The 27640-nt window shown below is 47.2% G+C and overlaps 1 protein-coding gene and 1 long non-coding RNA gene across 3 annotated transcripts in view; one reads left to right on the top strand and one right to left on the bottom strand.

The window, feature by feature from the left end:
• LOC140385077 (angiopoietin-1-like) overlaps positions 1-6860 on the top strand; it is a 200973-nt gene extending 194113 nt beyond the window's left edge. For both annotated transcript variants that reach the window (XM_072466879.1, XM_072466880.1), the window contains exons 8-9: positions 1829-1959; positions 6278-6860. In XM_072466879.1, the coding sequence (XP_072322980.1) occupies positions 1829-1959; positions 6278-6438 (292 nt within the window). In that variant the 3' untranslated portion in view covers positions 6439-6860. The remainder of the gene's footprint in view (positions 1-1828; positions 1960-6277) is intronic.
• Positions 1-27640, bottom strand: part of LOC140385078 (uncharacterized) — a 133396-nt gene that overhangs the window by 36823 nt on the left and 68933 nt on the right. The gene's annotated exons all lie outside the window — the stretch shown is intronic.

Here is a 27640-nt window from a genome sequence, read left to right as displayed (position 1 = left end):
CGATTCTCCGACCCCCCCCCCCCCCCCCCCCCCCGCCGGGTCTGTGCCGGGGGGGGACTCTTTTTCTTCCGCCTTCGCCATGGGCTTCACTGTGGTGGAGGCGGAAGAGACCCCCTCCCCTGCGCATGTGCGGGGATGCAGTGAGCGGCCGCTGACGATCCCGCGCATGCGTCGCCCGGCAATGTCATTTCGGCACCGGCTGGCGTGGCGCCAAAGGCCTTTCCCGCCAGCCGGTGGAGCGGAAACCGCTCCGGCGCGGGCCGAGCCTCTCAAGGTGAGGGCTTGGCTCCTAAAGGTGTGGGGAAATCCGCCGTTTTTGGTGCCGGGTAGCGGACATCGCGCCGTTTGCGGAGAATCCCGCCCCAGGAATGAGTCAGTGGTCGCTGGTCAGGTATTAATTGAATGTCCCGTCTCTTCTCTCAGTTGGCTATAAAAGATCCCATGGCATTATTTCGAGAATGAGCAGGGCAGCTCGGTAGCACAGTAGTTAGCACAGTTGCTTCTCAGCTCCAGGACCCCAGGTTCGATTCCCGGCTTGGGTCACTGTCTGTGTGGAGCCTGCACATCAGAACATAGAACATACAGTGCAGAAGGAGGCCATTTGGCCCATCGAGTCTGCACCGACGCACTGAAGCCCTCACTTCCAACTTATCCCCGTAACCCAATAGCCCCTCCTAACCTTTTTGGACACTAGGGGCAATTTAGCATGGCCAATCCACCTAACCTGCACGTCTTTGGACAGTGGGAGGAAACCTGAGCACCCGGAGGAAACCCACGCAGACACGGGGAGGACGTGCAGACTCCGCACAGACAGTGACCCAGCGGGGAATCGAACCTGGGATCCTGGCGCTGAGAAGCCACAGTGCTATCCACTTGTGCTACAGTGCTGCACGTTCTCCCCGTGTCTGCATGGGTTTCCTACGGGTGCTCCGGTTTCCTCCCACAGTCCAAAGATGTGCATGTTAGGTGGATTGGCCATGATAAATTGCCCTTAGTGTCCAAAAAGGTTAGGTGGGGTTATTGGGTTACAGGGATAGGGTGGAGGTGAGGGGTGTTCTTACCAAGGGTCGGTGTAGACTCGATGGGCCGAATGGCCTCCTTCTACACTGTAAATTCTATATCTAGGGCAATTCTCTGTGATGGCCTGACTGATATTTATCCTTCAGCCAACATCCTATTGACACATTCTTCCCTTTCTGCTGCTATTAACATTTCCCCAGTCCTTAATGCTACCATCAACACTCCCTTGGTCTTGTGTCCATGATATTTTTTATCACTTGCTCCTTAGCTCCCACCTATCCCAAACCTTTTATTCTGCCCCATCTCCTCCGCCCCCTTACCAACTGTACCATTAATCTAATTTCTACCCCTCTTCTGTTCTGTAGCCAAGTCATACAGGCTCGAAATATTAACGCTGTTTCTTCCTCCACAGATGCTGCCAGACCTGATGGGTTTATCCAGCATTTTCTGTTTTCATTTCAGATTTCCAACATCCACAGTATTTCGCTTTTATTTATATATCACTAAAAGGGTTACCGTTGTCGTGATCACATTGTTGTTTGTGGCATCTTGCTGTGCTCACTTCATCTGTTGCGTGTCCACATTGCAACAGCGACTCCACTTCAAATGTACTTCATTGGTTGGGACGTGCTTTGCGATTTACTGAGGTTGAGAAAAGGTGCTATAGAAATGCAAGTTCTTCCCTCCTTTCCCTGTTTCCCTATTTCCTTCCTTTCCCGTGGAATTTGTTCCTGACACTGACGGTACCGGCTGTCTGTGTTGTGCGGTTCACTGACACTCAGCCTCCTCTCATTCTGGTTCCTCACAGGCTCTTCCTGAAAGGCTACAGTGGCACGGCGGGTAAACAAAGCAGTTTGGTTTTACACGGAGCAGATTTCAGCACCAAAGACCTGGATCATGATAAGTGCATCTGCAAGTGTGCTCAGATGCTAACAGGAGGTAAGGGGGTCCACGTCAGCCACTCCTAATGTATAGTTAATTGCAATTTTATTTGTGCATTAATCACTGTCTCAGGGAGCTGGCACCGAGTGAGTTTTAATTATTGGATTGTTTCTTGCTTAAGAATAAACTACATCTGGCACAGACTTTGGGTGATGTTTAAAGTTAGGCCATAGCATGAATGAAAGTATCTGAAAATATATTGACTGGGCTTATATAAATTACACATGGGGGCTGGGTTAGCTCAGTGGGCTGGACAGCTGGTTGGTGATGCAGAGCCAGGCCATCAGTGTGGGTTCAAGTCCCCATACCGGCTGAGGTTATTCCTGAAGGACCCTCCTTCTCAATCTTGCCCCTCGCCTGAGGTGTGGTGACCCTCGGGTTAAATCACCACCAGTAGGCTCTCCCCCCTCAAAGGGGATAGCAGCCTATGGTCATCTGGGACTATGGTGACTTTATAAATTTCATGGACTGGGTTTGTATAAATTGCGCAAGCTGGACTTGTATAAATTCCACAGATGGGTATGCAGACCAGGCTTGTATAAATTACACAGACTGGGTTTGTATAAATTACATAGACTGGGATTGTATAAATTACATAGACTGAGCTTGTATAAATTACATAGACTGGGCTTTTATAGGTTGCACAGACAGGGCTTGTATCCATTATACAGACTGTATGAGTTGCATAGACCTGGGAGTTTGCACAGAATCAGTTTGTATAAAATACACAGAATAAGCTTGCATAAATTATACAGACTTGCCTTGTATAAATTGCACAGGCTGGGTTGTATAGGTTGCATGGACTAGATTTGTATAAATTGCATGACTGGGCTTAGGTTAGACTGGACAGAGTGGGTTTGCGCAAGTTGGACAGAGTGGGTTTGTGTAAATTGGACAGAGTGGGTTTGCGAAAGTTGGACGGAGTGGGTTTGTGTAAATTGGACAGAGTGGGTTTGCGAAAGTTGGACGGAGTGGGTTTGTGTAAATTGGACAGAGTGGGTTTGCGTAAGTTGGACAGAGTGGGTTTGTGTAAATTGGACAGAGTGGGTTTGTGTAAATTGGACAGAGTGGGTTTGCGAAAGTTGGACAGGGTGGGTTTGCGCAAGTTAGACGAGTGGGTTTGCATAAATTGGACAGAGTGGGTTTGTGAAAGTTGGACAGAGTGGATTTGTGTAAATTGGACAGAGTGGGTTTGCGTAAGTTGGACAGAGTGGGTTTGTGTAAATTGGACAGAGTGGGTTTGCGAAAGTTGGACAGGGTGGGTTTGCGCAAGTTAGACGAGTGGGTTTGCATAAATTGGACAGAGTGGGTTTGTGAAAGTTGGACAGAGTGGATTCGCGTAAATTGGACAGAGTGGGTTTGCGTAAATTGGACAGAGTGGGTTTGCGCAAGTTGGACCGAGTGGGTTTGCGTAAATTGGACCGAGTGGGTTTGCGAAGGTAGGACAGAGTGGATTTGCGTAAATTGGACAGAATGGGTTTGCGTAAATTGGACAGAGTGAGTTTGCGAAAGTTGGACAGAGTGGGTTTTGCGTAAATTGGACAGAATGGGTTTGCGTAAATTGGACAGAGTGAGTTTGCGAAAGTTGGACAGAGTGGATTTGCGTAAATTGGACAGAATGGGTTTGCGTAAATTGGACAGGGTGGGTTTGCGAAAGTTGGACAGAGTGGGTTTGCATAAATTGGACAGAATGTGTTTGCGTAAATTGGACAGAGTGAGTTTGCGAAAGTTGGACAGAATGGGTTTGCATAAATTGGACAGAATGTGTTTGCGTAAATTGGACAGAGTGAGTTTGCGAAAGTTGGACAGAGTGGGTTTTGCGTAAATTGGACAGTGTAAGTTTGATGTGGTTTACAAATGTCATAGGCCCTTCAAGAATGGCAACATTTCATTCCTTTGGGTTTTTTGGTCCAATATTAATAATAGTGAGTTGAAATTCGGGGGGCTGGATCTTCAGGTCACGTTGCGCCCGAAAAGCAGTGTAGCGTGGCGGAACGCGATAGGTAGATGCCGGATCCCACTTTTGGGATCTATCCGGCTCGCCACACCTCGCAAGATCGTGTTTGGGCTCACAAGACTCCGTGATATGTATCCCACTATTAAAAATGACGCCTGATCTCGCACTGCAGCTGGGGGGTTCCGGTGAGTGGAGCACCTCAGTGAAAACAACGGGGCTAAGTGCGGTGCTGTCAGGGAGTTCCTGCTGAAACCCCCGATCTACCCGGATGTGCTTTAGATATTGGGGTGCTTCTCGACGCTGCGCGCACCGGGAATCACCTGGCTTACCTTGCACGACTCTGACACCATTTGGGTGGATCTCTCCCAGAATATTTTTCAATTGTTAAAGGTTTAATGGTTTTCCAAAGCTTTTAAAATAATTTCCATTATTCTATTCTCCTAGGCGGCATGGTAGCACAGTGGTTAGCACTGCTGCCTCACGGCACCGAGGACCCGGGTTCGATCCCGGCCCCGGATCACTGTCCGTGTGGAGTTTGCACATTCTCCCCGTGTCTGCGTGGGTCTCACCCCCACAACCCAAAGATCGGCAGGGCGGGTGGATTGGCCACGCTAAATTGCCCCTTAATTGGAAAAAAAAGTAATTGGGCACTCTTAATTAATGAAAAAACGCGATTGCATGCCTCCTGATGACTGTACATAGTGCATTCTGGGTGAGTGGCAATGGAGGCCACATGGTTAGCACAGAGTGGCATGGGGGAATGTGAGGAAACATGGGTTGGCATAGGGATGGGTGAGGAGGGTGAGAGGTGAGATTTGGAGGACCTTTAAATGATGTTGGGAGCTGGGCTATCGTATAAATGAACCGAGGCGGGACTTCTAATAATAATAATCGCTCATTGTCCCAAGTAGGCTTCAATGAAGTTACTGTGAAAAGCCCCTAGGCGCCTGTTCAGGGAGGCCTGTACGGGGATTGAACCCGCGCTGCTGGCCTTGTTCTGCATTACAAGCCAGCTGTTTAGCCCACTGTGCTAAACCAGCCCCTGGTTCTATCCACCTATTGCCACACCCACATTCCTAACGAACTCCACTGTGGCTCACAAAATGCCCTACGAACCTCAGCCTTGTGCGAAAAGACAAAAAGCCCTCATAGAGTCACACATGGATCAGGTGCTCATTTTCTGAGCCGCAAAATGGCACAGGTAGGGTTTTCCTGATCGCGGACAAAAACGCGACCCAATGTGTGTCGAGTCTTGAGAGGTTAGAAAGAGAAGGTGTCAAACAAGTTAGAAATAAAAAGCAGACTAAACATGTTTGGAGTAGATGTGTGCAAACACATGGAGAGTGACAAATAATATTTGCAAACAGAAATCCTTGAAGGAGGCAGGCCAAGTGGATTAAACTGTTCAAAATACATTTGGGATCCTTAATTTTATAAAACACAGACAACAAAATCAAAGACATTAATGCTAAATCTTCCTTAAATCACTGGGTAGGCCTCAGCTGGAGTACTAAGGGCGGCACTTTGAGAAAACATGTCCAGTCCTTGGAGAGGGTCCAGGGAGATTTACCAGAATAGTTCCAGCCATGAGGGATTTGAGTTCAGTGGAGAGGTTGGAAAAGCCAGGATTGTTCTCCTTAGAGAAGAGATCGTTACGGGAAAATTAAATGTGTTCAAACTCGTGAAGTGGGCTAAATTGAATAAGATAAGGAGAAAATGTTTCCAGTGGCAGGAGGAGATACAGATCGGGCGGAAGGGTGGCACAGTGGTTAGCACTGCTGCCTCACAGCTCCAGGGCCCCAGGTTCAATTCCGGCCTTGGGTGACTGTGTGGAGTCTGCATGTTCTCCCCGTGTGTGCGTGGCTTTCCTCCGGGTGCTCCGGTTTCCTCCCACAGTCCAAAGATGTGCAGGTTAGGTGAATTGACCAATGCTAAATTGCCCCTTAGTGTCCAAAAGGTTAGGTGGGGTTACGGGGTTAGAGTGGAGGTGTGGGCTTAAGTGGAGTGCTCTTTCCAAGGGCCGGTGCAGACTCAATGGGCCGAATGGCCTCCTTCTGCACTGTAAATTCTCTGATTTAGGGTTATTGGAGGTTGCGTGTTCTGGAAGATGCTGCCTGAATGGGCCGAGGAAGCAGATCCTATAGTAATTTTCTCAAGGGAATTGGATGAATATTTGAAGGGGTCTGATTTCAGAGCTACAAGGAAAGTGCGGAGGGAATGGGACTGACTGCAGAGCTCTTTCAAAGAGCAAGCCACGGCCCAGGGCCTAAAGAGCTTCCATCTGTGCTGCCTGAATCTATGACTGTGCAGGTAACCCATGTGGCCCGGCTGTTATTTTTCTAATCTGTCCTCCTGCAGGCTGGTGGTTTGATGCGTGTGGACCTTCGAATCTGAATGGGATATATTACTCGGCGGGACAGAAGCTGGGGAAGTTGAATGGGATAAAGTGGCATTACTTCAAAGGCCCGAGTTACTCCTTACGCACGGTGACCATGATGATTCGGCCTTCGGGTTTCTGAACTAAACTGGTCAAGCCAACCCGATTGCTAACCTGAAATCAGATCGGGACAATTCCGGGAGCTGCCTTCTTCCAGAACCTTCCACCCTCTCTATCACCAAGGATTTGAAATAGTGAAACAACGCTGACTCTCCACTTCTCAGCATGACCATTCCCACATTGACCCTTCCTGATCTTTATAGACTCATTGATTCGCCTTTTCTGCGGTTTTGCAGTTTGGTACAAATGAGGAGAGGGGGGGGGGGGGATCTTTTCATGTATGAATTAACGCAGGACTGCTGAATATTAGTGCCATTAGTGCCGTGCCTTTGGAACTCCTGCCATGTCTCACAAAGCCTCGGTGAAAGGCCTGCTGGCAACTCTTGCCTAAGCACAGAAGAAGGTTCCTTTTCAGAAGTGCCTTTTGAAAGGCAGGAGAAGTGTGTTGGGTTGGGTGGGGGTTGGGTGGGGGTGGGTGGGGGGGGGGGGGGGGGGGGGGATGTGGGAGTGGGGAGGATGCAAAGGAGCAAAGGTGGATCCGCCAGCACTTTCAAAAAAATGATTTGTTGCAATGACAACCAAAAGCCAACTCACAGCCAGAGTTCAGGCGTCATGGCGTCTATTAGCTGTGCGTGCAAAGTGTTTGCGATAAAGATCAGGCTACAGTGCATCTTAAAATGGTTGTAAATGGGGCAAGGGGACTAAGGGACAGACTTGAACTAGGTTCATCCGAAAGGAGAAAGGGAATATTTTATAAACTGGTGCTTGATGATGCCAATTAATTCAAATGTCTGATTAACGCATCTGAAGAAGGCATTCTCTAAGCTGTATGTGCAATGTGATTGATGGGTGTGTGTGAATCGCAATGGGAACATGCCAATACTTGGGTTTGTTTTCCTCTCCACTTCCACAGCTTTGCAAAAATAGCAACAGTTCAGCTCCTCGCTGGCTTGATTTTGACAGTGAAAGACTCATTAGTTGAATGTGCTAAGTACTGAAACTTAGCCGGATATCTCAATGAGGTGGGGACCCTCCCGGTCCTGAGAACCCCCCACCCACTCCGAACATAGCAGCATTACATCAAACAAAGTCAGAAATACACCGGGCTTCAGTTTGTACCAGGTCTCCAGCCCGGGGGGGGGGGGGGGGGGGGGGGGGTGGGGGGGGTGGGGTTGGACATGGTGAGGCAGGAGAATTCAATCCATTTGCTTTATGTCTCCGGGAAGACTTCAGCGTCACAACCTGGATAGTTTCAGCGTTTTTGCAATGGTAGCATCCAATTTTCTGATCCTGAGACTGTGAACGTGGCTCCCATGGCCTGGATCTCACTGAAATCCTGTAGACCCCTGCTACCGGCTGAGGAAAAGAACTTCCTTGCAATTTTCAACCATCTCTTTCTGCCATTCCAAGGTTGTGATCTTGCCGCAGGCCTCTCTCCACGCCAGATTATTGCCTTCGCTCCAAAACGTGACCGGGATTTTACTGATCTTAAGGCCTCCCATAAATATATCTCTGAGGTCAAATTTAAAGTTTGCGCCATTACCACAGTGATGAGAGAGTTTCTTTAACTTGAGAATGTAACCTGCAACAGTCTCACTTGGCAATTGCTTCCTTTAACTCTTAATGTAATCTCTTTTTCGGCCGCGACATAATATGAGTCCAGAGTGTCATTAAATTGAGCATATTCCATTGTACTGGGGTCTGTCGGACAACACTGGCTTGAAACCAGCTCATCAGAATTTGGCCCCATTATGGTGAGGAAAACATTGACTTTATGCTCGTCTCCTAATATATTCGCTTTCAGACAAATGTGTAACCTCCATTCGTAATTACACCAGTTCCTTTTGGTCAGGATGAATTTCCCCAATTGTCCCCAAGTGTACCTTCAATAAGTTTTTCAATGACATATTGTGCTGAATCATTGTGTAGCTGAACACAATGTGCAGAAAATTGCTCAGATTTCCTCAAAATCAGCTTTAGAAGTTCTAAAATGTGGATTACAGTGTTCTTCAGTCCTTAAATTCTCAGATAGCGTGGAAAGATGAATTCCACCCTCATCCTCGTCGCCACCTTTCTGATGTGTATTGCACTGAATAAGGCTAAGGCGTGATCAGCAGCAGACAGCGGAAGTGAAGAAACTTTATTTGCCCCTCCCCAACTGAGGGGGCAGCAGAGAGAGCAGAATAACAAAACGCTCCAGCTCTTACAATATGCCACCCCTTTCTTCCCTCCTTTTCTCCGCCTTGCTTAAAACCTCTCACACCTCAACCTTTATCAGGTCCAATGAATGGTCACCAGACTGAAACAGTTTCTCTATCCATATTTACTGCCTGATCCGCAGGGGTTAGGTCTCCTGTTCTACCTCTGAAGGAATGCTTTGAAGTAGTTTATCTTTTCTGTACCATTATAGACTTGTGTAGGCCAAAAGCTCACCTCTCAGTCACTAAAAAGCTTATAATTTATTCCCAGAAAAGCTAGCATCTGTTGCCCATCCCTAGTTGCCCTTGAGGAGGCGGTGGTGAGCTGCCTTCCTTGAACCGCTGCAGTCCCTGAGGTGTAGCTACACCCACTGTGCTGTTAGGGAGTGAGTTCAGGATTTTGCCCCAGCAATAGTGAAGGAACGGCTGATATATTTCCAAGTCAGGGTGGTGTGTGGCTCGGAGGGGAACTCGCAGGTTGTGCTGTTCCAATGCATTTGCTGCCCTGGTCCTTCTAGGTGGTAGGGGCTGCGGGTTTAGAAGGTGCTGTTGAAGGAGCATTGGTGAGACGCTGCGGTGCATCTTGTCGATGGTACACACTGGCCGCCAGTTTAGCTCAGTTGGCCGGAGAGCTAGTTCGTGGTGCAGAGCGAGGCCAGCCGCGCGGGTTCAATTCCCCGAACCGCCTGAGGTTATTCATGAAGGCCCCGCCTTCTCAAACCTGCTCCTCAGGTTAAACCACCACCCGTCAGCTCTCCCCCCCCCCCTCAAGGGGGAAAGCAGCCTAGGGTCATCTGGGACTATGGTAACTTTACTTACACTGCTGCTATTGTGCGTTGTTGGTGGAGGGAGTGAATGTTAAAGGTGGCGGGTGGAGTGGCAATCATCATTCCTGTATCACGCAGTCCCTTGGTTTTGAAGACGAGGTTTGAGCCTCTTTGCCAACTCATCTCTGGAGTTTGAATGGCTTTTTATTGGGGTCGATTGAACCTCTCACAGCCCAAATGTGGCGAGATGGTGTGGGGGGAGGAGGTGGAGGAGGGGGAGAGACTGGGCTGAACTCCTGTCTTGGGCTGGGAACAACTACTGAACACAGACCAAGGCTCAGACCAGTCCCATTGGAAAGCAGTGGATTCACCCACAAAGCAATTGGGGAAATTCTAGTAATTTTCTATCTAGTAAATAATTAGTTTGGCACAAAACTATATTCGCTTGTTGATATATTGAAAATGACTAATAAGGAATTCATAATGATATATTACTAATTTTCTGATGCACAATTCCTTGTGTACTTTTAATTTGTCTATTAATTGTAGCTTGACTTGGATTGTTTGAATCTAAGAGAAAGAATGCCACATATCTTGCACAGGACATGTACTCTGCGGTTCCAATATTTTTGTAGGTTGTGTGAGTGGAAAACATGCAGAGATAGCCAGCGGGGGGGTATCAGAGAGCCTCGTCACTTCACAGAAACTGGTCACTGTATCAGACAACAGAAGGAATTCCAGTAGAAAGCCAACGCTGAACGATCCTAGGACAACCCTGGCGATGGTGCACGCTGCAGTCACCGGGCAGCACGGTAGCATTGTGGATAGCACAATTGCTTCACAGCTCCAGGGTCCCAGGTTCGATTCCGGCTTGGGTCACTGTCTGTGCGGAGTCTACACATCCTCCCCGTGTGTGCGTGGGTTTCCTCCGGGTGCTCCGGTTTCCTCCCACAGTCCAAAGATGTGCAGGTTAGGTGGATTGGCCGTGATAAATTGCCCTTAGTGTCCAAAATTGCCCTTAGTGTTGGGAGGGGTTACTGGGTTATGGGGATAGGGTGGAGGTGTGGACCTTGGGTAGGGTGCTCTTTCCAAGAGCTGGTGCAGACTCGATGGGCCGAATGGCCTCCTTCTGCACTGTAAATTCTATGATAATTCTATGATAAGTAGGCTGCTTTGTCCTGGATGGTGCTAAATTTCTCGCAGTTTTGGTGGTGCATTGTGAAGCACCCTTTGAACAGCACGGCATCAGTCAGTTCCGGACGAATCAGACTGAAACCATGAAGGGCTGCTCCCAAAACATTAAACCTGTTTATGAATTCCTTGTTTCTCTGTATCTCTGTTCCAATTTGCTGTCAATAAACACCAATGTAAATGGCTCTTATTTCATCATTTGGACTATTAACACAGATTGAAAAGCAATACTAAAAGCATTTACCTGCACAGTTCTGAGAAATGCTAAAATACTTTGCTCCGTAAGCAGAATATTAGAATGTGCAGTTAGTGTGGTTTACCTGTGAGGACATGAAGCTCTCCACCACTGGGGAGGGAAGGTTTTCCTCACCTCACATCTGGGGCTGTTGCAGCCTCATTGATAGAGATAATCGCTGTGATTGGTCAATAACTCGATTATCATTGTATTGGATGGGAGTAGGCAATTAGGGTTTAGCACACTGGGCTAAATCGCTGGCTTTTAAAGCAGACCAAGGCAGGCCAGCAGCACGGTTCAATTCCCGTACCAGCCTCCCCGAACAGGCGGCGGAATGTGGCGACTAGGGGCTTTTCACAGTAACTTCATTTGAAGCCTACTTGTGACAATAAGCGATTTTCATTTCATTTCATTTCATTCCTACTTTCCCATCTCTTAGGAATGAAAGATGTTGAAAACACCTGTATTTGTTCTGTTCTTGCAGACGGCTTTTTAAAAGTAAAAATATTCTCTGCACATGCATATTATAAAGATATCTTCTAAAAACAATCGGAAAGAGTTTGTGTTATTTCTGGCTCACTTGCTTAAGGTAATACAAGCTACATAAAATTAGACACATTATTTGACTGCGAATTGTTTCTTTCATTTCAAATATTATGATTGAGCAACTCTTCTGTTAAGATCATTTTCGCTTGGAGCAAAAATCCAATCTAGAATTTTATATTTTAATTACTGTTTTCTGCTGGTCCATTTTGGAGTTGGGAGACAGGGATAGAAACACTTTCTTATTTTGGACATTGGCAATGTCAATATGTGCCCGGCTACCTAATTTAAAACTAGACAGCTGTGTCAGATTCTCCCGAACGCTGGACTGGTCTCGTATTAGATTTCTCACATCAATCATCCTCAAACTGCCAAACAGAGACAATCTGTAAACAGTTCCAAAAAAAGAGGACTTGCATTTCCACGACGTCTTTCACAACTTCAGGATGTCCCAAGGTGCGTTGCAGCCAACAAAATACTTTTTTCGAAGTGTAGTCACTGGGAAATGTAGGCAGCATGGCAGCCAATTTGTGCACAGCAAGCTCCCACTAACAGCACTCTCATAATAACCAGATAATCTGTTTTTCTGATATTGAATGAGGGTGAACTATTTGGCCCAAGAGCCTGAGAAAAAATCCCTTGTCCTTCAAACAATGCCAAGGAATCTTTTCTGTTCAACTGGTAGGGCAGATTGGCCTTTGTGTAATGTCTCGTGCAATAGACGGCACCCCTGACTGTGCAGTATTCCATCGGGACTGCATTATAGTGCCAAACTGGATTTTGGACTTTAAGCCGAGAGCAGGACTTGAACCCACCACGTTCAACGTTGGTGAGTTGTGAGTGCTATACACTGAGTCAGCTGGCACCCCATATGCTGCCTATTCATGATTTGGAACAGTTCCCTCCAGAAGGTGGTTGAATACTCCAAACCTTCTTTACTGTGATATCTTACAGCCAGCAATGGAACAGAGATCTCCCTAACATACCTACAGAGATCTTCCTGACATACCTACAGAGATCTTCCTGACATACCTTACAGAGATCTTCCTGACATACCTTACAGAGATCTTCCTGACATACCTTACAGAGACCTTCCTGACACATCTACAGAGACCTTCCTGACATACCTTACAGAGATATCCCTGACATACCGTACAGAGACCTTCCTGACATACCTTACAGAGACCATCCTGACATACTTTACAGAGATCTCCCTGACATACCTTACAGAGACCTTCCTGACATACCGTACAGAGACCTCCCTGACATACCTTACATGACCTTCCTGACATACCTTACAGAGATCTTCCTGACATACCGTACAGAGATCTTCCTGACATACCTTACAGAGATCTTCCTGACATACCTTACAGAGACCTTCCTGACATACTTTACAGAGATCGCCCTGACATACCTTACAGAGATCTTCCTGACATACCTTACAGAGACCTTCCTGACACATCTACAGAGATCTTCCTGACATACCTTACAGAGATCTCCCTGACATACCGTACAGAGATCTTCCTGACATACCTTACAGAGACCTTCCTGACACATCTACAGAGATCTTCCTGACATACCTTACAGAGATCTTCCTGACATACCTTACAGAGACCTTCCTGACACATCTACAGAGATCTTCCTGACATACCTTACAGAGATCTTCCTGACATACCTTACAGAGACCTTCCTGACACATCTACAGAGATCTTCCTGACATACCTTACAGAGACCTTCCTGACATACCTTACAGAGACCATTCTGACATACCGTACACAGATCTTCCTGACATACCTTACAGAGACCTTCCTGACATACCTTTCAGGGACCTTCCTGACATACCTTTCAGGGACCTTCCTGACATACCTTACAGAGACCGTCCTGACATACCTTACAGAGATCTCCCTGACATACCTTACAGAGATCTTCCTGACGTACCTTACAGAGATCTTCCTGACATACCTTTCAGGGACCTTCCTGACATACCTTACAGGGACCTTCCTGACATACCTTACAGAGACCGTCCTGACATACCTTACAGAGATCTCCCTGACATACCTTACAGAGATCTTCCTGACTTACCTTACAGAGATCTTCCTGACACACCTTACAGAGATCTCCCTGACATACCTTACTGGGACCTTCCTGACATACCTTACGGAGATCTCCCTGACATACCTTACAGGGACCTTCCTGACTTACCTTACAGAGATCTTCCTGACACACCTACACAGACCTTCCCGATATACCTTACAGAGACCTTCCTGACATACCTTACAGAGACCTTCCTGACATACCTTACAGAGACCTTCCTGACATACCGTACAGAGATCCTCCTGACATACCTTACAGAGACCTTCCTGACATACCTTACAGAGACCTTCCTGACATACCTTACAGGGACCTTCCTGACATACCTTACAGAGACCTTCCTGACATACCTTACAGGGACCTTCCTGACATACCGTACAGAGATCCTCCTGACATACCTTACAGGGACCTTCCTGACATACCTTACAGAGACCTTCCTGACATACCTTACAGAGACCTTCCTGACATACCGTACAGAGATCTCCCTGACTTACCTTACGGAGACCTTCCTGACATACCTTACAGAGATCTTCCTGACATACCTTACAGAGACCTTCCTGACATACCTTACAGGGACCTTCCTGACATACCGTACAGAGATCCTCCTGACATACCTTACAGGGACCTTCCTGACATACCGTACAGAGATCTCCCTGACATACCTTACGGAGACCTTCCTGACATACCGTGCAGAGATATCCCTGACATACCTTACAGAGACCTTCCTGACATACCTTACAGAGATCTTCCTGACATACCTTACAGAGATCTTCCTGACATACCTCACAGAGACCTTCCTGACATACCTTACAGAGATCTCCCTAACATACCTTACTGGGACCTTCCTGACATACCTTACAGAGACCTTCCTGACATACCGTACAGAGATCTTCCTGACATACCTTACGGAGATCTCCCTGACATACCTTACAGAGACCTTCCTGACTTACCTTACAGGGACCTTTCTGACATACCTTACAGGGATCTTCCTGACTTACCTTACAGAGACCTTCCTGACTTACCTTACAGGGACCTTTCTGACATACCTTACAGAGACCTTCCTGACATACCTTACAGAGACCTTCCTGACATACCTTACAGAGATCTTCCTGACACACCTTACCGAGATCTCCCTGACATACCTTACTGGAACCTTCCTGACATACCTTACGGAGATCTCCCTGACATACCTTACAGAGATCTTCCTGACACACCTTACCGAGATCTCCCTGACATACCTTACTGGGACCTTCCTGACATACCTTACGGAGATCTCCCTGACATACCTTACGGAGATCTCCCTGACATACCTTACAGAGACCTTCCTGACATACCTTACAGAGACCATCCTGACATACCTTACAGAGACCTTCCTGACATACCGTACGGAGATCTCCCTGACATACCTTACAGAGATCTCCCTGACATACCTTACAGAGACCTTCCTGACATACCGTACGGAGATCTCCCTGACATACCGTACAGAGATCTCCCTGACATACCTTATGGAGATCTCCCTGACATACCTTACCGAGACCTTCCTGACTTACTTTACAGAGACCTTCCTGACATACCTTACAGAGACCTTCCTGACTTACCTTACAGAGATCTTCCTGACACACCTTACAGAGATCTCCCTGACATACCTTACTGGGACCTTCCTGACATACCTTACGGAGATCTCCCTGACATACCTTACAGGGACCTTCCTGACTTACCTTACAGAGATCTTCCTGACATACCTACACACACCTTCCTGACATACCTTACAGAGACCTTCCTGACATACCTTACAGAGATCCTCCTGACATACCTTACAGAGACCTTCCTGGCATACCTTACAGTGATCTTCCTGACATACTATACGGAGATCTCCCTGACATACCTTACGGACACCTTCCTGACATACCGTACAGAGATATCCCTGACATACCTTACAGAGACCTTCCTGACATACCTTCCAGAGACCCCTCTGACACACCTACAGTGATCTCCTTGACATACCTTACAGAGACTTCCCTGACATACCTTACAGAGACCTTCCTGACATACCTTACAGAGATCTCCCTGACATACCTTGGAGAGATTTCCTGACATACCTTACAGAGACCTTCCTGACATACCTTACAGAGATCTCCCTGACATACCTTACAGAGACCTTCCTGATATACCTTACAGGGACCTTTCTGACATACCTTAGAGAGACCTTCCTGACATACCTTACAGAGACCTTCCTGACATACCTTACAGAGACCTTCCTGACATACCTTACAGAGACCTTCCTGACATACCTTACAGAGATGTTCCTGACTTACCTTACAGAGATCTTCCTGACACACCTTACCGAGATCTCCCTGACATACCTTACAGAGACCTTCCTGACATACCTTACAGAGACCTTCCTGACATACCTTACAGAGACCTTCCTGACATACCTTACAGAGACCTTCCTGACATACCTTACCGAGACCTTCCTGACTTACATTACAGAGACCTTCCTGACATACCTTACAGAGACCTTCCTGACTTACCTTACAGAGATCTTCCTGACACACCTTACCGAGATCTCCCTGACATACCTTACTGGGACCTTCCTGACATACCTTACGGAGATCTCCCTGACATACCTTACAGGGACCTTCCTGACTTACCTTACAGAGATCTTCCTGACATACCTACACAGACCTTCCTGACATACCTTACAGAGACCTTCCTGACATACCTTACAGAGACCTTCCTGACATACCGTACAGAGATCCTCCTGACATACCTTACAGAGACCTTCCTGACATACCTTACAGGGACCTTCCTGACATACCTTACAGAGACCTTCCTGACATACCTTACAGGGACCTTCCTGACATACCTAACAGAGACCTTCCTGACATACCTTACAGGGACCTTCCTGACATACCTTACAGGGACCTTCCTGACATACCTTACAGAGACCTTCCTGACATACCTTACAGGGACCTTCCTGACATACCTTACAGAGATCTTCATGACATACCTTACAGAGACCTTCCTGACATACCTTACAGGGACCTTCCTGACATACCTTACAGAGACCGTCCTGACATACCTTACAGAGAACTTCCTGACATACCTTACAGGGACCTTCCTGACATACCTTACAGAGACCGTCCTGACATACCTTACAGAGACCTTCCTGACATACCTTACAGGGACCTTCCTGACATACCTTACAGAGACCTTCCTGACATACCTTACAGAGACCTTCCTGACATACCTTACAGGGACCTTCCTGACATACCTTACAGGGACCTTCCTGACATACCGTACGGAGATCTCCCTGACATACCTTACGGAGACCTTCCTGACATACCGTACAGAGATCTCCCTGACATACCTTCCAGAGACCTTCCTGACATACCTTCCAGAGACCTTCCTGACACACCTACAGTGATCTCATTGACATACCTTACAGAGACTTCCCTGACATACCTTACAGAGACCTTCCTGACATACCTTCCAGAGACCTTCCTGACATACCTTACAGAGATCTCCCTGACATAACTTACAGAGACCTTCCTGACACACCTTACAGAGACCGTCCTGACATACCTTACAGAGACCTTCCTGACATACCTTACAGAGACCTTCCTGACATACCTTACAGAGATCTCCCTGACATACCTTACAGAGACCTTCCTGACATACCTTACAGAGATCTCCCTGACATACCTGACAGAGATCTCCCTGACATACCTTACAGAGACCTTCCTGACATACCTTACAGAGACCTTGCTGACATACCTTACAGAGATCTCCCTGACATACCATACAGAGGTCTCCCTGACATACCTTACAGAGACCTTCCTGACATACCTTACAGAGACCTTGCTGACATACCTTACAGAGATCTCCCTGACATACCTTACAGAGACCTTCCTGACATACCTTACAGAGATCTCCCTGACATACCTTACAGAGATCTCCCTGACATACCTTACAGAGACCTTCCTGACATACCTTACAGAGATCTCCCTGACATACCATACAGAGGTCTCCCTGACATACCTTACAGAGACCTTCCTGACATACCTTACAGAGACCTTGCTGACATACCTTACAGAGATCTCCCTGACATACCTTACAGACACCTTCCTGACATACCTTACAGAGATCTCCCTGACATACCTTACAGAGATCTCCCTGACATACCTTACAGAGATCTCCCTGACATACCTGACAGAGACCTCCCTGACATACCTTACAGGGATCTCCCTGACATACCTTACAGAGACCTTCCTGATATACCTTACAGGGACCTTTCTGACATACCTTACAGAGACCTTCCTGACATACCTTACAGAGACCTTCCTGACATACCTTACAGAGACCTTCCTGACATACCTTACAGAGACCTTCCTGACATACCTTACAGAGATGTTCCTGACTTACCTTACAGAGATCTTCCTGACACACCTTACCGAGATCTCCCTGACATACCTTACAGAGACCTTCCTGACATACCTTACAGAGACCTTCCTGACATACCTTACAGAGACCTTCCTGACATACCTTACAGAGACCTTCCTGACATACCTTACCGAGACCTTCCTGACTTACATTACAGAGACCTTCCTGACATACCTTACAGAGACCTTCCTGACTTACCTTACAGAGATCTTCCTGACAACCCTTACCGAGATCTCCCTGACATACCTTACTGGGACCTTCCTGACATACCTTACGGAGATCTCCCTGACATACCTTACAGGGACCTTCCTGACTTACCTTACAGAGATCTTCCTGACATACCTACACAGACCTTCCTGACATACCTTACAGAGACCTTCCTGACATACCTTACAGAGACCTTCCTGACATACCGTACAGAGATCCTCCTGACATACCTTACAGAGACCTTCCTGACATACCTTACAGGGACCTTCCTGACATACCTTACAGAGACCTTCCTGACATACCTTACAGGGACCTTCCTGACATACCTTACAGAGACCTTCCTGACATACCTTACAGGGACCTTCCTGACATACCATACAGGGACCTTCCTGACATACCTTACAGAGACCTTCCTGACATACCTTACAGGGACCTTCCTGACATACCTTACAGAGACCTTCATGACATACCTTACAGAGACCTTCCTGACATACCTTACAGGGACCTTCCTGACATACCTTACAGAGACCGTCCTGACATACCTTACAGAGACCTTCCTGACATACCTTACAGGGACCTTCCTGACATACCTTACAGAGACCGTCCTGACATACCTTACAGAGACCTTCCTGACATACCTTACAGGGACCTTCCTGACATACCTTACAGGGACCTTCCTGACATACCTTACAGAGACCTTCCTGACATACCTTACAGAGACCTTCCTGACATACCTTACAGGGACCTTCCTGACATACCTTACAGGGACCTTCCTGACATACCGTACAGAGATCTCCCTGACATACCTTACGGAGACCTTCCTGACATACCGTACAGAGATCTCCCTGACATACCTTCCAGAGACCTTCCTGACATACCTTCCAGAGACCTTCCTGACACACCTACAGTGATCTCCTTGACATACCTTACAGAGACTTCCCTGACATACCTTACAGAGACCTTCCTGACATACCTTACAGAGATCTCCCTGACATAACTTACAGAGACCTTCCTGACACACCTTACAGAGACCGTCCTGACATACCTTACAGAGACCTTCCTGACATACCTTACAGAGACCTTCCTGACATACCTTACAGAGATCTCCCTGACATACCTTACAGAGACCTTCCTGACATACCTTACAGAGATCTCCCTGACATACCTGACAGAGATCTCCCTGACATACCTTACAGAGACCTTCCTGACATACCTTACAGAGACCTTGCTGACATACCTTACAGAGATCTCCCTGACATACCATACAGAGGTCTCCCTGACATACCTTACAGAGACCATCCTGACATACCTTACAGAGACCTTGCTGACATACCTTACAGAGATCTCCCTGACATACCTTACAGAGACCTTCCTGACATACCTTACAGAGATCTCCCTGACATACCTTACAGAGATCTCCCTGACATACCTTACAGAGACCTTCCTGACATACCTTACAGAGATCTCCCTGACATACCATACAGAGGTCTCCCTGACATACCTTACAGAGACCTTCCTGACATACCTTACAGAGACCTTGCTGACATACCTTACAGAGATCTCCCTGACATACCTTACAGAGACCTTCCTGACATACCTTACAGAGATCTCCCTGACATACCTTACAGAGATCTCCCTGACATACCTTACAGAGATCTCCCTGACATACCTGACAGAGATCTCCCTGACATACCTTACAGGGATCTCCCTGTCATACCTTACAGGGACCTTCCTGTCATACCTTACGGAGACCTTCCTGACATACCTTACAGAGACCTTCCTGACATTCCTTACAGAGACCTTCCTGACATTCCTTACAGAGACCTTCCTGACACACCTTACAGAGACCTTCCTGACATACCTTACAGAGACCTTCCTGACATACCTTACAGGGACCTTCCTGGCATACCGTACAGAGATCTTCCTGACATACCGTACGGAGACCTTCCTGACATGCCGTACAGAGATCTTCCTGACATACCTTACAGAGACATTCCTGACATACCGTACAGAGATCTTCCTGACATACCTTACGAAGATCTCCCTGACATACCTTACAGGGATCTTTCTGACATACCTTACAGAGACCTTCCTGACATACGGTACAGAGATCTTCCTGACATACCGTACAGAGATCTCCCTGACATACCTTACAGGGACCTTTCTGACATACCTTACAGAGACCTTCCTGACATACCGTACAGAGATCTTCCTGACATACCGTACAGAGATCTTCCTGACATACCTTACAGAGACCTTCCTGACATACCTTACAGAGACCTTCCTGACATACCTTACAGAGATCTTCCTACACACCTTACGGAGATCTCCCTGACATACCTTACTGGGACCTTCCTGACATACCTTACAGAGACCTTCCTGACATACCTTACAGGGACCTTCCTGGCATACCGTACAGAGATCTTCCTGACATACCTTACAGAGACCTTCCTGACATACCTTACAGAGACCTTCCTGACATACCGTACAGAGACCTTCCTGACATACCGTACAGAGATCTTCCTGACATACCTTACGAAGATCTCCCTGACATACCTTACAGCGACCTTCCTGACATACCTTACAGGGACCTTTCTGACATACCTTACAGAGACCTTCCTGACATACCGTACAGAGATCTTCCTGACATACCGTACAGAGATCTCCCTGACATACCTACAGAGATCTCCCTGACATACCTACAGAGATCTTCCTGACACATCTACAGAGACCTTCCTGACATACCTTACAGTGATCTCCCTGACATACCTTACAGAGACCTTCATGACATACCTTACAGAGACCTTCCTGACATACCTTACAGAGACCTTCCTGACATACCTTACAGGGACCTTCCTGACATACCTTACAGGGACCTTCCTGACATACCTTACAGAGACCTTCCTGACATATCTTACAGAGACCTTCCTGACATACCTTACAGAGATCTCCCTGACATACCGTACAGAGATCTTCCTGACATACCTTACAGAGATCTCCCTGACATACCTTACAGAGACCTTCCTGACATATCTTACAGAGACCTTCCTGACATACCTTACAGAGATCTCCCTGACATACCTTACAGGGACCTTCCTGACATACCTTACAGAGATCTCCCTGACATACCGTACAGAGATCTTCCTGACATACCTTACAGAGATCTCCCTGACATACCGTACAGAGATCTTCCTGACATACCTTACAGAGATCTCCCTGACACACCTTACAGACTCCTTCCTGACATACCTTACAGAGATCTCCCTGACATACCTTACAGAGATCTCCCTGACACACCTTACAGAGACCTTCCTGACACACCGTACAGAGATCTTCCTGACATACCTTACAGAGATCTCCCTGACACACCTTACAGAGACCTTCCTGACACACCTTACAGAGACCTTCCTGACATACCGTACAGAGACCTTCCTGACATACCGTACAGAGACCTTCCTGACATACCGTACAGAGATCTTCCTGACATGCCTTACAGAGATCTCCCTGACACACCTTACAGACTCCTTCCTGACATACCTTACAGAGATCTCCCTGACATACCTTACAGAGACCTTCCTGACATACCTTACAGAGACCTTCCTGACATACCTTACAGAGACCTTCCTGACATACCTGACAGAGACATTCCTGACATACCTACAGAGATCTCCCTGACATACCTTACAGAGACCTTCCTGTCATACCTTACTGGGACCTTCCTGACATACCTTACGGAGATCTCCCTGACATACCTTACAGGGACCTTCCTGACTTACCTTACAGAGATCTTCCTGACATACCTACACAGACCTTCCTGACATACCTTACAGAGACCTTCCTGACATACCTTACAGAGACCTTCCTGACATACCGTACAGAGATCCTCCTGACATACCTTACAGAGACCGTCCTGACATACCGTACAGAGATCCTCCTGACATACCTTACAGAGACCTTCCTGACATACCTTACAGGGACCTTCCTGGCATACCGTACAGAGATCTTCCTGACATACCTTACAGGGACCTTCCTGACTTACCTTACAGAGATCTTCCTGACATACCGTACAGAGAGCCTCCTGACATACCTTACAGAGATCCTCCTGACATACCTTACAGAGACCTTCCTGACATACCTTACAGGGACGTTTCTGGCATACCGTACAGAGATCTTCCTGACATACCTTACAGGGACCTTCCTGACATACCTTACAGAGACCTTCCTGGCATACCGTACAGAGATCTTCCTGGCATACCGTACGGAGATCTCCCTGACATACCTTACAGAGACCATCCTGACATACCTTCCAGAGACCTTCCTGACATACCATCCAGAGACCTTCCTGACATACCATCCAGAGACCTTCCTGACATACCATCCAGAGACCTTCCTGACACAGCTACAGTGATCTCCTTGACATACCTTACAGAGTCTTCCCTGACATACCTTACAGAGACCTTCCTGACATACCTTCCAGAGACCTTTCTGACATAACTTACAGAGACCTTGCTGACATACCTTACAGAGACTTCCCTGACATACCTTACAGAAACCTTCCTGACATACCTTACAGAGATCTTCCTGACATACCGTACAGAGATCCCCCTGACATACCTTAGAGAGATTTCCTGACATACCTTACAGAGACCTTCCTGACATACCTTACAGAGATCTCCCTGACATACCTTACAGAGATCTCCATGACATACCTTAGAGAGATTTCCTGACATACCTTACAGAGACCTTCCTGACATACCTTACAGAGATCTCCCTGACATACCTTACAGAGATCTCCCTGACATACCTTAGAGAGATTTCCTGACATACCTTACAGAGACCTTCCTGACATAACTTACAGAGATCTCCCTGACATAACTTACAGAGACCTTCCTGACATACCTTACAGAGATCTTCCTGACATACCGTACAGAGATCCCCCTGACATACCTTACAGAGATCTTCCTGACATACCTTACACAGACCTTCCTGACATACCTTACAGAGATCTCCCTGACATACCTTACAGAGATCTTCCTGACACACCTTACGGAGATCTCCCTGACATACCTTACTGGGACCTTCCTGACATACCTTACAGAGACCTTCCTGACATACCTTACAGAGATCTTCCTGACACACCTTACGGAGATCTCCCTGACATACCTTACTGGGACCTTCCTGACATACCTTACAGAGATCTTCCTGACACACCTTACACAGACCTTCCTGACATACCTTACAGAGATCTCCCTGACATACCTTACAGAGATCTCCCTGACATACCTTACTGGGACCTTCCTGACATACCTTACAGAGATCTCCCTGACATACCTTACAGAGATCTTCCTGACACACCTTACGGAGATCTCCCTGACATACCTTACAGGGACCTTCCTGACTTACCTTACAGAGATCTTCCTGACATACCTACACAGACCTTCCTGACATACCTTACAGAGACCGTCCTGACATACCTTACAGAGACCTTCCTGACATACCTTACAGAGACCTTCCTGACATACCTTACAGAGACCGTCCTGACATACCTTACAGAGACCTTCCTGACATATCTTACAGGGACCTTCCTGACATACCTTACAGAGACCGTCCTGACATACCTTACAGAGACCTTCCTGACATACCTTACAGGGACCTTCCTGACATACCTTACAGAGACCTTCCTGACATACCTTACAGAGACCTTCCTGACATACCTTACAGGGACCTTCCTGACATACCTTACAGGGACCTTCCTGACATACCGTACAGAGATCTCCCTGACATACCTTACGGAGACCTTCCTGACATACCGTACAGAGATCTCCCTGACATACCTTCCAGAGACCTTCCTGACATACCTTCCAGAGACCTTCCTGACACACCTACAGTGATCTCCTTGACATACCTTACAGAGACTTCCCTGACATACCTTACAGAGACCTTCCTGACATACCTTACAGAGATCTCCCTGACATAACATACAGAGACCTTCCTGACACACCTTACAGAGACCGTCCTGACATACCTTACAGAGACCTTCCTGACATACCTTACAGAGACCTTCCTGACATACCTTACAGAGATCTCCCTGACATACCTTACAGAGACCTTCCTGACATACCTTACAGAGATCTCCCTGACATACCTGACAGAGATCTCCCTGACATACCTTACAGAGACCTTCCTGACATACCTTACAGAGACCTTGCTGACATACCTTACAGAGATCTCCCTGACATACCATACAGAGGTCTCCCTGACATACCTTACAGAGACCTTCCTGACATACCTTACAGAGACCTTGCTGACATACCTTACAGAGATCTCCCTGACATACCTTACAGAGACCTTCCTGACATACCTTACAGAGATCTCCCTGACATACCTTACAGAGATCTCCCTGACATACCTTACAGAGACCTTCCTGACATACCTTACAGAGATCTCCCTGACATACCATACAGAGGTCTCCCTGACATACCTTACAGAGACCTTCCTGACATACCTTACAGAGACCTTGCTGACATACCTTACAGAGATCTCCCTGACATACCTTACAGAGACCTTCCTGACATACCTTACAGAGATCTCCCTGACATACCTTACAGAGATCTCCCTGACATACCTTACAGAGATCTCCCTGGCATACCTGACAGAGATCTCCCTGACATACCTTACAGGGATCTCCCTGTCATACCTTACAGGGACCTTCCTGTCATACCTTACGGAGACCTTCCTGACATACCTTACAGAGACCTTCCTGACATTCCTTACAGAGACCTTCCTGACATTCCTTACAGAGACCTTCCTGACACACCTTACAGAGACCTTCCTGACATACCTTACAGAGACCTTCCTGACATACCTTACAGGGACCTTCCTGGCATACCGTACAGAGATCTTCCTGACATACCGTACGGAGACCTTCCTGACATACCGTACAGAGATCTTCCTGACATACCTTACAGAGACATTCCTGACATACCGTACAGAGATCTTCCTGACATACCTTACGAAGATCTCCCTGACATACCTTACAGGGATCTTTCTGACATACCTTACAGAGACCTTCCTGACATACCGTACAGAGATCTTCCTGACATACCGTACAGAGATCTCCCTGACATACCTTACAGGGACCTTTCTGACATACCTTACAGAGACCTTCCTGACATACCGTACAGAGATCTTCCTGACATACCGTACAGAGATCTTCCTGACATACCTTACAGAGACCTTCCTGACATACCTTTCAGAGACCTTCCTGACATACCTTACAGAGATCTTCCTACACACCTTACGGAGATCTCCCTGACATACCTTACTGGGACCTTCCTGACATACCTTACAGAGACCTTCCTGACATACTTTACAGAGACCTTCCTGACATACCTTACAGAGATCTTCCTACACACCTTACGGAGATCTCCCTGACATACCTTACTGGGACCTTCCTGACATACCTTACAGAGATCTCCCTGACATACCTTACAGAGACCTTCCTGTCATACCTTACTGGGACCTTCCTGACATACCTTACGGAGATCTCCCTGACATACCTTACAGGGACCTTCCTGACTTACCTTACAGAGATCTTCCTGACATACCTACACAGACCTTCCTGACATACCTTACAGAGACCTTCCTGACATACCTTACAGAGACCTTCCTGACATACCGTACAGAGATCCTCCTGACATACCTTACAGAGACCGTCCTGACATACCGTACAGAGATCCTCCTGACATACCTTACAGAGACCTTCCTGACATACCTTACAGGGACCTTCCTGGCATACCGTACAGAGATCTTCCTGACATACCTTACAGGGACCTTCCTGACTTACCTTACAGAGATCTTCCTGACATACCGTACAGAGAGCCTCCTGACATACCTTACAGAGATCCTCCTGACATACCTTACAGAGACCTTCCTGACATACCTTACAGGGACGTTTCTGGCATTCCGTACAGAGATCTTCCTGACATACCTTACAGGGACCTTCCTGACATACCTTACAGAGACCTTCCTGGCATACCGTACAGAGATCTTCCTGGCATACCATACGGAGATCTCCCTGACATACCTTACAGAGACCATCCTGACATACCTTCCAGAGACCTTCCTGACATACCATCCAGAGACCTTCCTGACATACCATCCAGAGACCTTCCTGACATACCATCCAGAGACCTTCCTGACACAGCTACAGTGATCTCCTTGACATACCTTACAGAGACTTCCCTGACATACCTTACAGAGACCTTCCTGACATACCTTCCAGAGACCTTTCTGACATAACTTACAGAGACCTTGCTGACATACCTTACAGAGACTTCCCTGACATACCTTACAGAAACCTTCCTGACATACCTTACAGAGATCTTCCTGACATACCGTACAGAGATCCCCCTGACATACCTTAGAGAGATTTCCTGACATACCTTACAGAGACCTTCCTGACATACCTTACAGAGATCTCCCTGACATACCTTACAGAGATCTCCCTGACATACCTTAGAGAGATTTCCTGACATACCTTACAGAGACCTTCCTGACATACCTTACAGAGATCTCCCTGACATACCTTACAGAGATCTCCCTGACATACCTTAGAGAGATTTCCTGACATACCTTACAGAGACCTTCCTGACATAACTTACAGAGATCTCCCTGACATAACTTACAGAGACCTTCCTGACATACCTTACAGAGATCTTCCTGACATACCGTACAGAGATCCCCCTGACATACCTTACAGAGATCTTCCTGACACACCTTACACAGACCTTCCTGACATACCTTACAGAGATCTCCCTGACATACCTTACAGAGATCTTCCTGACACACCTTACGGAGATCTCCCTGACATACCTTACTGGGACCTTCCTGACATACCTTACAGAGACCTTCCTGACATACCTTACAGAGATCTTCCTGACACACCTTACGGAGATCTCCCTGACATACCTTAGTGGGACCTTCCTGACATACCTTACAGAGATCTTCCTGACACACCTTACACAGACCTTCCTGACATACCTTACAGAGATCTCCCTGACATACCTTACAGAGATCTCCCTGACATACCTTACTGGGACCTTCCTGACATACCTTACAGAGATCTCCCTGACATACCTTACAGAGATCTTCCTGACACACCTTACGGAGATCTCCCTGACATACCTTACAGGGACCTTCCTGACTTACCTTACAGAGATCTTCCTGACATACCTACACAGACCTTCCTGACATACCTTACAGAGACCGTCCTGACATACCTTACAGAGACCTTCCTGACATACCTTACAGAGACCTTCCTGACATACCTTACAGAGACCGTCCTGACATACCTTACAGAGACCTTCCTGACATACCTTACAGGGACCTTCCTGACATACCTTACAGAGACCGTCCTGACATACCTTACAGAGACCTTCCTGACATACCTTACAGGGACCTTCCTGACATACCTTACAGAGACCTTCCTGACATACCTTACAGAGACCTTCCTGACATACCTTACAGGGACCTTCCTGACATACCTTA

This window comes from Scyliorhinus torazame, chromosome 11 (genome assembly GCF_047496885.1).
Source record: "Scyliorhinus torazame isolate Kashiwa2021f chromosome 11, sScyTor2.1, whole genome shotgun sequence".
In the NCBI taxonomy this organism is placed as follows: domain Eukaryota; kingdom Metazoa; phylum Chordata; class Chondrichthyes; order Carcharhiniformes; family Scyliorhinidae; genus Scyliorhinus; species Scyliorhinus torazame.
The sequence above is the reverse complement of the archived record's forward strand: the minus strand, read 5'-3'. Positions and strand labels throughout refer to the sequence as shown.